At 40.6% G+C, this 13,861-nt stretch overlaps 1 protein-coding gene across 2 annotated transcripts in view; it reads right to left on the reverse strand.

Annotated features, from left to right (window-relative positions):
• Positions 1-2,278: 2,278 nt before the first annotated feature.
• Positions 2,279-13,861, reverse strand: part of VWA8 (von Willebrand factor A domain containing 8) — a 359,640-nt gene continuing 348,057 nt past the window's right edge. For both annotated transcript variants that reach the window (XM_087436018.1, XM_087436017.1), the window contains 3 exons: positions 6,920-7,018; positions 5,821-6,059; positions 2,279-3,687 (listed from right to left, as the gene is read on the reverse strand). In XM_087436018.1, coding sequence (XP_087292144.1) covers positions 3,579-3,687; positions 5,821-6,059; positions 6,920-7,018 — 447 coding nt within the window. In that variant the 3' untranslated portion in view covers positions 2,279-3,578. The remainder of the gene's footprint in view (positions 3,688-5,820; positions 6,060-6,919; positions 7,019-13,861) is intronic.

Genomic DNA, 13,861 nt, shown 5'->3' on the forward strand with positions numbered 1-13,861 from the left:
TACAGTGAAATGATGTGGTTCTTATAAGACATGTGAGGGACAAAGTCCATTTGCTGTATGAGATATAGGAACACAAGACTTCAGTGTTAGAGATCATTTGTCCAACTTTTAAAACTCATAGACAAAGCAATGGAGACCCCGAGGTGGCTAGCCCAAGTTTACACAGGTAGTTAACGGCTGAGCAGCATCTAGAACTTCCTTTCTACTGACTAATCTTCCTGGGGTTTGTAAATTCTCCCCCTACAAGATGGAACAGTGGGACATCTTTCCATTATCTGTAGGACTTTTGCCACAGTAAGTCTTAAAAAAAAGGTGAAGGAAAGGCAATAGGTAAGAACTTCATGATGTATCCCTGACCAGAAAATGGTAGCAAATTAGACTCTAAGTATTTTAAAAAGCCTTATACGTTATTGGTTGAAATAATTTTTAAAAAGTGGACATTTGACTATTACTGAGATGCAATTCCAGGTAAAGTCATCCAGGCAGGAGATATTGGCTTAGAACTTGTGGAATGTCTCTTATAATTGCGACTGTTGGAAACAAATGGAAAGAAACGCAACAAATAAGCCGCTATTCCTCTTGTTCCCCTCGTCCTGTACCTCTCTGCTCCATGGACTGAGAATTTAATTTTGGCTGATCTGACAGGCACAGGAAGGAGTGAGGGGGAGGGAGGGTAGAAGCCTCTGGAGCTGGGCTTTCAGGAACACTGACAATGCTGCCTACAGAAAAACCACTTCTAAATGGCTCTCAGAGCCCTCGAGTTTGTTTAGAGAAAGTCTTGCTGGCATTGATGGATGTCTCCTCCTCTGATAGTTCACAGGAAAGGGTGTAGTGTAAAGAATTAAATGATTCATTCCAAACGTGATGGGCTCAAGTACTCCGGCTCCGACTCACTTCTTGTGGCTGTGCTCAAGCGCCCCGTGTGTGATGAGGTCATTTGCCGGGGCACACAAAAGATTCCCAGGGGCATACACATCATATACTGTGGGTATTCATAGCATTCATTCCTCCTGGCTGCTCAGGATAACAATGAACCTTCTCAGCATTACACGGGCTCACTACGGAGAGGGAGACGGAGTTTAGAGCCTTTCAATGGAAAACTCGCCCCCAACCCTAGGCACACAATGCATTTATTATAACGTCTTGGCCCTAAAAAGGGCCTGGGAACAGCTTGGAGTGGCCTATAATTAAGTACATTTAATAATAAAGGCACATACTTCTTAGGTATTGCAAGAAGCGAAACTAAAACCCTTCACCTTCTCTCTCTCCACTTCCCTCCCCCACCATCCTTCTCTTTTACAAATCAGAAAAGCCAGGAGTTATATGTTTTTTAAAAATAACAATTGCAAAGGATGTCTGGCCAGTGGGGAAAGGGAAATTAAACTACTTGAGAGCATTCCTTCCATGTTAAAAAAAAATGGCTTCTGCTCACTCAGGTAGTTAGGCACGGGAGGATTTGTTAAAAGGCTGTTCTGTCAATTACTCTTGGATTCCACTTCCAAAGGCTTTCAGGGGCTGTGACCCTCTCTGTGACCCTCTGGCTAAGGGGCACCCCTAGGGGTTAAGCTGCCACTTGGATGAGCACTCCCTCAGTTCACTCCTGTGCCCAGGAAGGAGCGGTTCGATGTGTCCCACTAGCAGTGTCCCCTGTCCTTGGTCCCACATCCTCCTCTGAGTGCCTGAATGTGCGTAGGTGGTTTCTGAGTACCAGGGAGAGGAAGAGAGCTCTATGAGGTGGGGTCAGTCTACAGGGGAAACTGCACTGGGAAAAAGGAGAAAAGGCAACGGGAGCTCCGTGTCCAGGTCGGGAAGAATAAAGCTGCAGGAGGGGCCAGAATAGGTGGCTCTGCCCCTGCCTGACCGGGAGTGTGACCTGTTTTCTTGAACGTCACTAAGCCTCAGTTTCCTTATTTGTAAAATGAATATGTTAAGAATACAATGAATAGTCAATGGCCTGGTATCGGAAATCTTGAGAAAGGTACTTAAGTTCTCTGAGCCTTACTTTCTTTATCTGTAAAATGAGGTAAAAAATACCTATTTTACATGCATTGTTGTGAGGGTTGAATGCAATAATGCATGAAATCACTTAGCATGCCTTGTACACAGTAATTAGTAAATGCTAGCTGCTGCTGCTCTTATTATTACTATTATTAATGCAATTACATTTTTAAAGGTACTTACTGGATTGAAATTGTTTGCATCATTGGATGATTCAATACACAGAACAAGGGTCTGGCTAGGAAAATGAGACAAACCGTGCAAACTCAGTGGGCAACACTGCATTGGAAATCCGATTGCTTTTATTTCTCTGACAGTTGATAGGGAGACGGGGTGGTAGGACAAATGGGTGTTATCTTTGCTTCTCTCCAATAATTGATTAAAATGAAATGGATCTGTACAATTTCACTATATATGGGTAAATAAGGTAACATTATTAACAAGACTAGTTTTTCTAACTCATGACAAGAAAGCACACATTACATTGGTGCCCCCGTTGGTTTTTGACTTTATGGTGAAGAGAAACTTTTATTATACGGCTGAAGGGAGACTGACTTCTGCTGAAACATTGATTTTAACAAGGTGACATCAAGTCTATTGATAAATAAAGGTCAGCCCAAGAGAGGTGGGAGCAAGGTATACCTTGGAAGAAAGAGAATGAGGCTTGAAAAAGAGTATTATTTTTATAGCTAAAGAAATCTCCAGTTACCATTCAGTTCAAATATACTGCCTTGTTTGTATTTTGCGTTAAGGAAAAACATAAGCATTTCTTATTTTGAGCATTACATTCTGGACACCAAAATGTGCGAGACTTTTGAGAAGCACTAGAAGAACAAGAAGTAACAAGAAATCCAAGGCAAGGCGTCCTTTATCCTTCCACTCTGCAGCATGGAGAATAGGACCTTTGCTCTTTATTATTTAAAGAGGCTTTAAAAAGTCACTTGGGAAAGGAAGCAATCCAAGGATCTTTTGATTCCTTTTGGCTTTGGCCAAGAAAATGGAATTACTGAGAAAATCTAACCTTTTATAAAATATTGTTGTTAGAGGTTTTTCAGTGTGTTAAATACTATAAAATCATTGCTTGTTGGGCAATACAGAAAAAATAAAAATAATTATTGGACAGGAACGGGTAGGGCGGATTTGCATAGACTTGTATCTTTATGTCAGAACGTGGCATCAAAGGCTTAGTTTGATAGGGTCACTTTTGTTATCTTAGGTGACCAGATGATGTGCTAAGGCAAAAGCAAGGCATTCTCTTTCCCTCAGGTTTCTGGAAACAGACCAAGCACCATAGTTCTCAAACCACCTTACTTTAACCCCAACCTTTCATAAAATGCAGGTCAACTCACTTCCTCTAAGGATTGTAAACCCATCAGTGGTTGTAGATTTCCATGCACAAGCCTCCCTCTGGCTGCTTTTCTGAATTCTGGTTACTGAGCAAGTGTAAGAAGACCCAGGAATGCCAGAATTATCCCCTTATTGCATGGGTTCACTTTATAGAAGTCTTCTTTTCTTCAGAGTACTCTTTATTCCTATCTTATTTCAAATCCCAGGGTCATCAGGGTGATGAAGAGCACTTCTTAAACACTGGACAACATGGTGGAGGTGAAGATCTGTTGTAAAATCTGAGGGATGTCCTTGGTATCCATGGCAACGAAAGACCGGCCAGCTGGCAAAGTTCTCTGAAGCCTGTCAGGATGGAAAGGGGAAGAAAATTACCATCGCAAATTGGGGCTCCCCTTCCACCTCCTGCCCCTGCAAACCACAGCATCCAAATGGCATCTGAGGAAAGGAAGTTTTTACTTTCTAATACCTTGCCCCTGCCTGCAGTCAACTTGGCTGTCACTAGGCAGTGAAAGGCTTGGAAGAACAACAGCGAGAGGCCCACTGAAAGCAGTGAACGAAAGGAAGGTTTTTTCAGTGAGAAAATCAGCAAATTTTGAAAAGAAAAAATTTTCTCCCTTTTATTTTTGTTATTTTCTGGTATTTTATATTCCCATGACAGAACAGAGCCCCAGGGACCAATCTGGGATTAGCTCACCTGGGCCCAGCAAATGTGCTGGCCTCACACTGTACTTCTAAGTGCTTTTCCTGCCTTAGAAAACAGGCCTTGAAAAATGTTGCCCAGCCAAACCCCAAATGGTTCTTTCTCTCTTCCTCTCATTCTCTTCTTTTTTTTGCCCCACATCACACAATGTGAAACGCAATCTGACTTATCCAATTGCTGCTTTGATGACACCGAGGTTATATAGGCTTATGATAATTTTTTTAAATGCCAATTTATCATTTGGAACAAAGGGCCATTTTTGAAGGCAATAAAAGTACAAGACACAGTTCTATCCAAAAGAACGCCTCCTTTCACTGTGCCAACAAAGTTTGGTTTTGGAATGACATTTAATAAAAGTCAACCATCCTGTATAGTATCATACATTTGGCATGCCCAGTAGACCAGCTAATTCTGCAACATATCTTTTGCCAGTGGATGTTGGACTATTTCCCTAGGAAACCACAAGGGTATTATTGTGCTTTCTTAAGTATTCAAACAGGATCTGTTCACTAGAAAGACAAAATAGCTATTTCAGCTCAACCAGTATTTGTTGAGCTTGCCGTCTGTTTAATATTGGTCTGGTTCTGAAGCAAATTTGGGTAGAAAAGCCACGTTTTTTTCCAAGGACATGGAAGTTCTAGAAGAGGCTAACACACAAAACTAAGAAAAATGCAAAGTCAGGTGTAATAAAGTGACTGTAATTACATGATATTAAGTCTGTTCTTAAGCTTACTCTGCAATTCTGCAGCAAGGTGAAGGGATCAGAAAGAGAAAAAGATGCCAGCCCTTTGGACACTAAAACATTTCCTTGTCTGTATGTGGCTCTAGAGCACAGAGGACAACAGGTCAAAGAGGTGAAATAACACCAAGGCATGTAGCCTTCCATGCGTTAGGCAGAAAATTTTTTTTTTTGGAGGAGATATACTTTCACCTGTGTTTTCTGCTTCTTACCAGTATTTTAAGTAGAGAAAAACCATGAGCTCTTTCTGTTTGTAATTCAAAAAGATAAATGTTAGTGTGTTTAAGAAATAACAGTGTTTCCAGATCTCTCCTTTTAGGTCATCCACGATGGTATTTTTTATCTGACCATAAATTTTTCTACTGAATATTCAGTATATTCAGTGTAGCATCTTACTATATATACTGTCTTACATTGTTTCCAAGTGTTTCACCTGCCTTCTCTCTCCAGTAAGAAGGAATCTATATATAAGAAGGGAGACTATCTATCTATCTATCTATCTATCTATCTATCTATCTATCTATCTATCTATCTATCTATGTATCTATCTTTCTGTATACCTATATATATCTATGTATGTCTATCTACCTATGTATATATATGTATATGTCTAGATATATGTATGTCTGTACATATACATATATACACACACAATCTCTTATGCTAGGAAAATAATAGATGTTTGCTACTTTGAATATGATTTAAACATGAACTGACTAGAACTGAGCTTCAGACCTTGATATAAAGTGAAAAATATACAAAATACTGTCAAATTTATTAGTGGGCAAATCAAGTTGCTAATTATTGTATCATTGGCTTAAATATAAACTGAAAAATAATTAATTTAAAATTATTATTGCTTATCCAAACATAAGCGAGAACATTATATCCCCTCAATTAGACTATCAACTCTAGTTTCTGTTTTCCCTCCATCTCTCCCAATGCCCCTCAGGATGCTAACCCCACGAAATGGCACGTTTCAGATACTCAAGTTTCTCTATACTTGCCCTTTGCTGTGTCCTGAGCTGACACTTACCTGGTTGCTTGATCACCTAAAGATCCAATAAAAATGGCAAAAGCATTTACTTGAGGGTTGCTTGTCAGGATTTGGGCAAACTTAGCAGGAGGTATTCCATATCGTGACAGGTTTGCATCACTTAAGACGATGACAAAGTACTCGTCAGCTTCTTCTTGGACAATTTCTTGGATGGCATGTTTTGTCCCCTCTAACGTGTGGTCCCCACTCATGCAGAACTGAGCGTGGGCATGCACTGTCTGGGGGTAAGAGATGTTGCACAAAAGCCATTGGTGAGAAACTCCTTTTTTAACAAACATGATGATTTTTCTATTGACCATGAGAATGCACAAATACCAATTCTCATACATGAATAAGAAGTCTCTGAGTTCTATTTAATTTGCACCTTAGAGTGACAACAGTACACAGTGATATTTGTATGTGGTTAAGACTTACGTTAGAAACAGGAAATGTTCCAAAAGTATCCCAGTTGGCACTTACTTTTAAAACTCAAGCTGCCATTTAAAGTGAGAAAATGTTAAGAAAATATAAAACTTGGTATCACACCGGAGGATGGAGATGACACAGAGGAAAAATAAGGAATGAGTTCAGCTTCCAGTAAACAAAGTTATAATACTCAACACTGTGCTTACATCACTAGCAATGAAGGATATTTACTTTAAAATCATGGTGTCTGTGTTTCTATTGTAGATCTAAGTATGTGAAACTGAATTTATCATTAGAAAATGCTAAGAAATACATAAAATTGGGGTTAGAGAGTACTCCAAAAGGGGCCATTCTTTTCCTTCTGCTGAAATACCTAGGGGTTGAGAAGAACTGTATAGCACAGGAGGGGACCCAGGTTGTAGAATCCTGATACAACGCTGAGTACTCTGAAAATACGTAGGGAACAAAGTTTAAATTTTGTATGATGGAGAAAAGGATTTTAGGCATGAAGAGTTTTCTCAGTTTAATGTTTGTTTGTGAATGTATGTGAAACAGAAAGTCTTTTTCTTTCCTGTATCTGCTGCTTCTCCAGTAAATCTTTTCAGTGACCAGAAGATACTTCACCTAATCTGGTGGAAGTTTGCACAATACAGAGGTAATCGAATGTATTTACCTTCAGAATTTCTAGTCTTTGCTTATTGTCCTTGGGGATTTTGCTCATTGGAACTAGACTGATGTTGTAACCATCTCCAGAGTGTCCAACGATGTCATACTATAGGCAAGAGAACCAGAGAGTTAGAAGACTCTGTCCACTAAAGAATTGTCATTAGACCCATAAGCCTCCAACTCTTTGGTCTGTTATTGTCCAGAATTGCTCAACATACAGCCATGGAGAAGTGCAGAGAGACAACAAAGGCCTTTATCAGCAAAGGCAACAAATTCTAGGCTCCCTCCCTTCTGGTCTATCCTCTTGTGTGATCTCTGCTCTCCAGCAGCAGGCAGAAAGTGTGATGAGGGCTTCAGGGGCTACCAAGAATTCCATTCTTAACTTTCAGGGGAGAGTTAAGAAAGATTACACATACACACACACACATTTGGTAGGCAGAATTCTAAGGTGGCCCCCAAGATTCCTACCCCCTGGTATATATAGCCTGTATAATACTCTCCCCTCAAATGTGGGCAGGACTTGTGAATATGATGGGGTATCAGTCGTGATTATGGTATATGATGTGGCAAAAGGGATTTTGCAGATGTAATTAAGGCTACTAATCAGTTGACTTTGAGTTAATCAAAAGGGAGATTATCTGGGCGAGCCTACTTTAATCGCACAAGCCCTAAAAAAGCAGAGAGTTTTTTTCTGGCTGGTAGCACAAGGGGAAGACAGAGATTTGAAGCATGGGGAGATTTGACATGTGGGTGTTATCTATGGCTGAGATGGAGGGGACCATGGGGCAAGGCCCCAAGAGTGGCATCTAAGAGCAACCCCGGCTGAGAGCCAGCAAGGAAATAGAGACCTCAGTCTTACAACTGCAGGGAATCGCATTCTGCCAACAATCTGAATGGGCTTGGAAGCAGATTCTTCCCCAGAGCCTCCAAGTAAGAGCCCAGCCTGGCTGACACCTGATTTCAGCCTTATGAGATCCTAAGCAGAGAATCCAGCTGAGCCAGCCTAGACTTCTGAACTGCAGAACTATGACTTGATAAATGGGTATTGCTTTAAGCTGCTATGTTTGTGGTAATTTGTTACACAGCAATGGAAAACTAATACATACACTTTTTTTCAGAACACAAAGGGGAAACATATTCACTGTAGAAATTACAGAAAAGCACAAAAAAGAAAGTAAAAATTATCCATAATCCCATTACTCAAAGATAACCTCTGTTAGTGTTTTGTTGTATAAGTTCCTAGGCTTTTATTTCCTTTCAATATGTGTGTAAGAGGTTGCACATTCTTCACACACATACACATTTACATCAACATAATTTTTTTTTTTTTTTTGGTGAGGAAGATCAGCCCCGAGCTAACATCTATGACAATCCTCCTCTTTTTGTTGAGAAAGACTGGCCCTGGGCTAATATCCATGCCGATCTTCCTCCACTTTATGCGATACTCCGCCACAGCATGGCCTGAGAAGCGGTGCGGCGGTGCGCGCCCGGGATCTGAACCGGGGCCGCAGCAGGGGAGCGTGCGCACTTGACCACTAGGCCACAGGGCCGGCCACAACATCAACATAATTTTTAACTAAAACGGATAATATTGATCATGTGATTTTATAATCTGCTTTTCTACTTAATACTATATGACATATATTTTTCTATTTAGGAAATACCTTTTTAATTCTTTATATCTCACAATGCACATGAGAAAGTCCAGTCTGTTAAGAAAGGATAGAGTTGAGAGGGAGGTGCAGCTCTTTTAAAGAAACTGGAAAGAAATTTGGGGCCTGAGGCAAACTATAACTGGGGCAAGGTAGTTCTCTCCAACTCTTGGGTTTGCCCTCAAATTCCCTTCTCCCCTCCCACCTCCCTCTAAGAATTTTTGTGATGCTAATATGAAGGTTAGAGTAGATCTCAGAGTATCTGGGCAATTGGGGCATCTGCAAAGAATAATCTGACTGTGGGTCTGGGGCAAAAGATTTTAGGGAGAACTTGGAGTACAACAGGACAAAATGCTGAAGAACCATTGTTATCTATTCACCAACCAAGCAACCATCAATCAACAGCTGTCTTGGGAACACCTACCATGTACAAAACACTACTCTCAGTGTTGTAGGGGAAGGCAATTATTTCTTTTCATGTCTGTTCCTTTTTAACTGGTGAGTTCTTTGAAGGCCGAGGTCATACCTTATTCATCTTTGAATTTTAGTATCTATGAGTGTGCCTTGCGTGTTTATTGCACAAATGCTTTAAGAGAGTTTGCAACCAAGTTGGGGCAATAAGAAGCTTTCCTTTCCCATGTGGGCTACATTCTTTTACAAATAAGCTCTTTGGAAGCTGGAATGCATTTTTTTTCTCCAGCAGTCATGTGATAAATGGTGGTTAGCCCACACTAGCTGACAAAAAACCCATAATATAACTGAAACCATCACATTTTTAAGTGAAAAGAAGTAGAAAATTCCTGTTGAAATAATTTTTATGCAAAAACAGGAAGTCACAAGGCAAGTCAGGTTATCTGGGGAAGATGAGTTCCATTTTAGACTTGCTGAAATTGTGCATTTAGGGAAGCATCAGAGTAGAAATCTACTTCACGTAGTCAGAGATGTGTCTGTCATCCCCAGGAGGTGAACCCATGACTGACAAGGGCAAATACGCAGAGAGAGAAGAACAGAGGACCTCTCAATCGAACCATGGGGACGATCCTCTGTGATGGGGTGGGAGAAAGACAGAGCCGAGTGAAGAAGACAGGGGAGAGAGTAGTGGCAGAAGCAGGATGATGGGGTTGCCCCGGGAAATCAGTGTGCAGGGTTTTAGGAAGCGGTTGTGCAACTGTGCTGAGTTATGCTAATCACGGCCATCAAAGAGAACAGTGACTAATGCAACAGAATCAATGGCGACCTTTGGGGAGTCAAATTACAAATACTTGGGGTCCTTGAAGTTCTGTGTAAGACCATGGTGGTATGGGCAGTACTGGTCCCTGGCTTTCAGCCCGTGTCCTCTCTTTCTACAGTTGGCTCTGTCCCCCACTGCGAGGTACCTCACATGCACGCGTGTGGACACCCAGCCCTCACATCCACACGCCATCATACCACTCCATACAGTTGCCCCTTGGCTATTCCTCAGACCTGGGTGCTGACACCACTGGCCAGTCTACCTTAGGAAGATGGACCTAAGAAAGAGGTCCATGCAGGCCCTGGAAGCAGGCTTGGGGGAATCTGAGCAGAACAGTTGGGGATCCAGGAACTAGGAGCATAACCTAGAAATTGGCTTTAAGTGGGCCTGGCCCCTAGGCCCCATAGACTCTTCCCCTCATGGGAGGGGCATGGTCAAAGGAGGGCCAGAGTGGGGCCGTGGGCAGGAGGCTGGGAGATTATTCTATGCCTGGTTTTAAGGGAGTTTTTTTTCAACACAAAAGATGATACAAAAGAATTGTGAGGGAAATTTACAAATATATTAAAAATTCTTGACAATAAATGCATTCTAGGATGTAACAAATTCCATATATGAAAAAAAATCTCCTTAGTGTACTTTACTATCAATGTAGTGAAAAGGTTACAAACAAAATTTGAAACCTAAAAGTTGTACAGCTCTTGACAATGGGTAACTATAGGAAAGTACTGGCTTCAGTATACGCCTGACTAAGGTCATCCATGTGTTCAGCGCTGGGATTGGCATGGATGTGGAGAAAGCCCGCAGGACCCCTCATGGAAGCATGCTTGAGGCCCTGTCAAGTCCGATTTGACAATGTCACAGCAGGAACTGTTTTGAGCCAAGAATAAAGTTCTCCTGAGAAGGTGCCAGGCAGGCTGCTTTCATTACGGGGCTGGTGAAGTAATCTGTTAACAGGATCTTACACAAGAGGGGATAAGATCAGTTCCTTGAAACAGAAGTAGGTTTCTCTTATTTGGTTGAGGTTAGAGGATTATAAATGTATTAGACTTCTTCCTCCCTTTTGACTGATGGTTAAAGTTCTTACTAATCAGACGACCATGGATGAGACTATATAAATAAATACCTGATCCTGTGGTCTGCTCATAGAGTTGATATAACTGGTTACCACAAGGGAAAAAGTTGCTAATTAATTAACAAATAGCGGTCAAATGAGTTGTCGGATGCTCCTGATCAAAAACAGATACTGGCTGATTAAACACTTCGGAAACATTTTAGTAACTACCCATCTATCATTTGATTGACTGATTGATCTATCTATCTACCGTTTAATTATTTGCCCAGGAGAAAAGAAGCACACTATACGCTTTTAGGCAAATGAGATAAAGATAGGTGGGTTGCAGATTTCCCTTTCTTCCTCCCTCCCTTCTTCCCTGTCTCCCTTCCTTTTTCCTCCTTTATTTGTGGTAAGGAAAGTGCTATTTGCAGAAGAATGTGCTTTTGTCAGGGCCTCGTTAGTATTGCAAAGTCTGAGAAGACACACCTAAGGGACAGGATGGGGTTTATAAAATGGTTAGCAGGCTCTGGTTCTCATCTTCCAGATGGGCTTGGGGATTATTCTGTGCCCAAAGTAAATAAGATGCTTGAGAGGAATCCAAAGTACATCCAAATGTGGAGCATTCCCCGGGGTTACTGTAGATCATTTCAAGCTTCCATTGAAAACAATACTTCTATGTCATAATTATCTAGTATCTGTTCTCCAGGGATCCTAACACGTTTTACAGACAGTAATTTGCTAATCCTTAAAACTGTCTAGGTTAACGGAAAAAGTATATAAATGCATTCATTTCCATTCTCTAACTCCTGACTCTGCCATTCACCCAGCCTGGTTCCTCCCATGACTATTGTCAAATAAGACTCCACAGGGTCTCAGGCATGCTTCCCTGGAGGAATCATAGGACTCACTAAATAGGAACCTCACTGTCATTATCAAACTATCTAACATTTAGATCATAATTTTTTTCAAGTAGCTCAAAATTTTTGTGACCATGATTTCTCTACTTTTCAGAGTATCCCTTAAATCCTTGTGGAGTCTTGCCTTTAGTATCCAACAAAAATATGAAACCACAGTAGTAAAGAAAAGCCTCAACTAGAGGAGACCAATTTTAATACGTCTTTGCTTTAGAAACTTGTTTAAATGCCCTTTTGCTATATTTTCTTTAGAAAATCTCATTCATTTAGAGAAAGGTATTACAAATGAAAACAAATGCTGAGTTTCAGTCCAAGACACAAAGATTTATCATCAAATAAGGATGATTTATAACACTTAAGACTGCAAAGAAAGCTCTGCTTAGAACAAAGAACTATTAGCATTTCTTATGAGTAAGATTTCTGTTTAAATTTCTAGTGGGAAGGATAATCATTTGCTAACTTTCGGAGAGGCTATGCTTTATCATGAGACAATCATCTGAGGCTGTTTTTGAAGACTGATGATGTGCGAAATCATCACCTCCTTCTAGACATCCAAACACACCATTCTAAGATGGCACTACTGACAGTGGCCAGCAAAGGATTAAAAGGTAAATATGTGATTTAAAAGGTCAAGAGAACTGCCAACAGAACCCTAGAGTGTTAGCCAATAATCCATAGTATTAGTTAGCTAACCCTTCTTCATATCATAGAAGTCAATGTAAAAGGATAATGTTGTGAAGGTCAAGGATTCTAGACTTGGCTCTGACATTAACAAGCTTTTTGACTTAGGGCAAATCACTTAACCTTTCCAAATCTTGTTTCTACCTTGTAAATAATGCTGGTTTAGATGACCTCTAACATTAAATGCTCGTAAATCACTTAACCTCTCTGACAAATAGGGATAACCTCTGTTTCACCTAATCTCACAGGATTGTTGAAAGGATAGGACAACATATTTAACAAGTATAACGTCAACAGCTGTATAGTTCTCTATAGTTTACAAATTGCTTCTATATATCCCATCTCATTTTGGTTCTCTCTACAACCTTTGGGGTGGGTATTGTTAACCTCATTTCACAAATGAAGAAGCTGATGCCCGGAGAGATTAACAGACTTTTTAAGGTCAGAGATCTAGTGTTGGCAGAGGTGGAAGCCAAGCCCAGGTGTTCTGACTCTAAATCCAATATTTTTTACTATAGAAAAGTAACCCAACTCCCCCACCCCCAATCTCTACTTAAGCTTCTTGAATGGTTGGCTTGGCCACTATTTCTACATCAACAATTGAGTCAATTTGAATTCTTGGTTAACTGTGAAAGGATTCAGAGAAGTCTGTACATTGGCCTTCGGTCCTATCTTCATGTAGCAATAAGAATTCATTCCAAGCCTGAGCCTGATAGGATGATTGGTTTCCATTTCTAATGTTTCTGTGAAATATTCCTGAGGCATCGGGAAAAGGTGAATTACAGACACTGAACTAAGTTTTTGATAGAAGGAATTTTCCCAGCAGGTGCTGGTTGGGGTCATATCTTTCTACATCCTTCTGGGAGTCAACCCAGCCTTTCTGACCAAGTATCTTTGAGAAAAGTACATCTGTTTTACCTCCTTTGGATGATGAAGTGCGAAGGGGAAGAGAAGATAGAGTACTCTATGCACATGGCATATTTGCTCCTGAATTATAATTTTGTAAAAATACTGATTAGGCAGAAATAAAATGGCTGCAAGAAATAGGGATAAAACATCAATTAAGAAAGGGCCCTTTACTTTTCTTGGCGTATCTTTTGCATGGTTACTTCAATTTTATTTTTTATAAACGGAAATTTTATCTTGTGTATAGATTTCGTAGCAGGCTTTTATTTCTTTTTAGTTTATTCTTTTATTTTCTGCTTCTTGATTGTTTGCTTGATTTGTTCGGTGTCCCCTTTTCCAAAAGCATTATCAAATAATTGTGTCAATAAAATATGGTCACCCTTTAAAAAAGAAAAAGCCCTGGGGCCGCCCAGTGGCGTAGTGATTAAGTTCACGTGGCTCTGCTTTGGTGGCCCGGGGTTCGCAGGTTTGGGTCCTGGGTGCAGAGCTATGCATCGTCATTAGGCCATGC

The sequence above is a fragment of the Ceratotherium simum genome, chromosome 10 (assembly GCF_057802395.1).
Source record: "Ceratotherium simum simum isolate JZ-2026a chromosome 10, ASM5780239v1, whole genome shotgun sequence".
Taxonomy (NCBI): domain Eukaryota; kingdom Metazoa; phylum Chordata; class Mammalia; order Perissodactyla; family Rhinocerotidae; genus Ceratotherium; species Ceratotherium simum.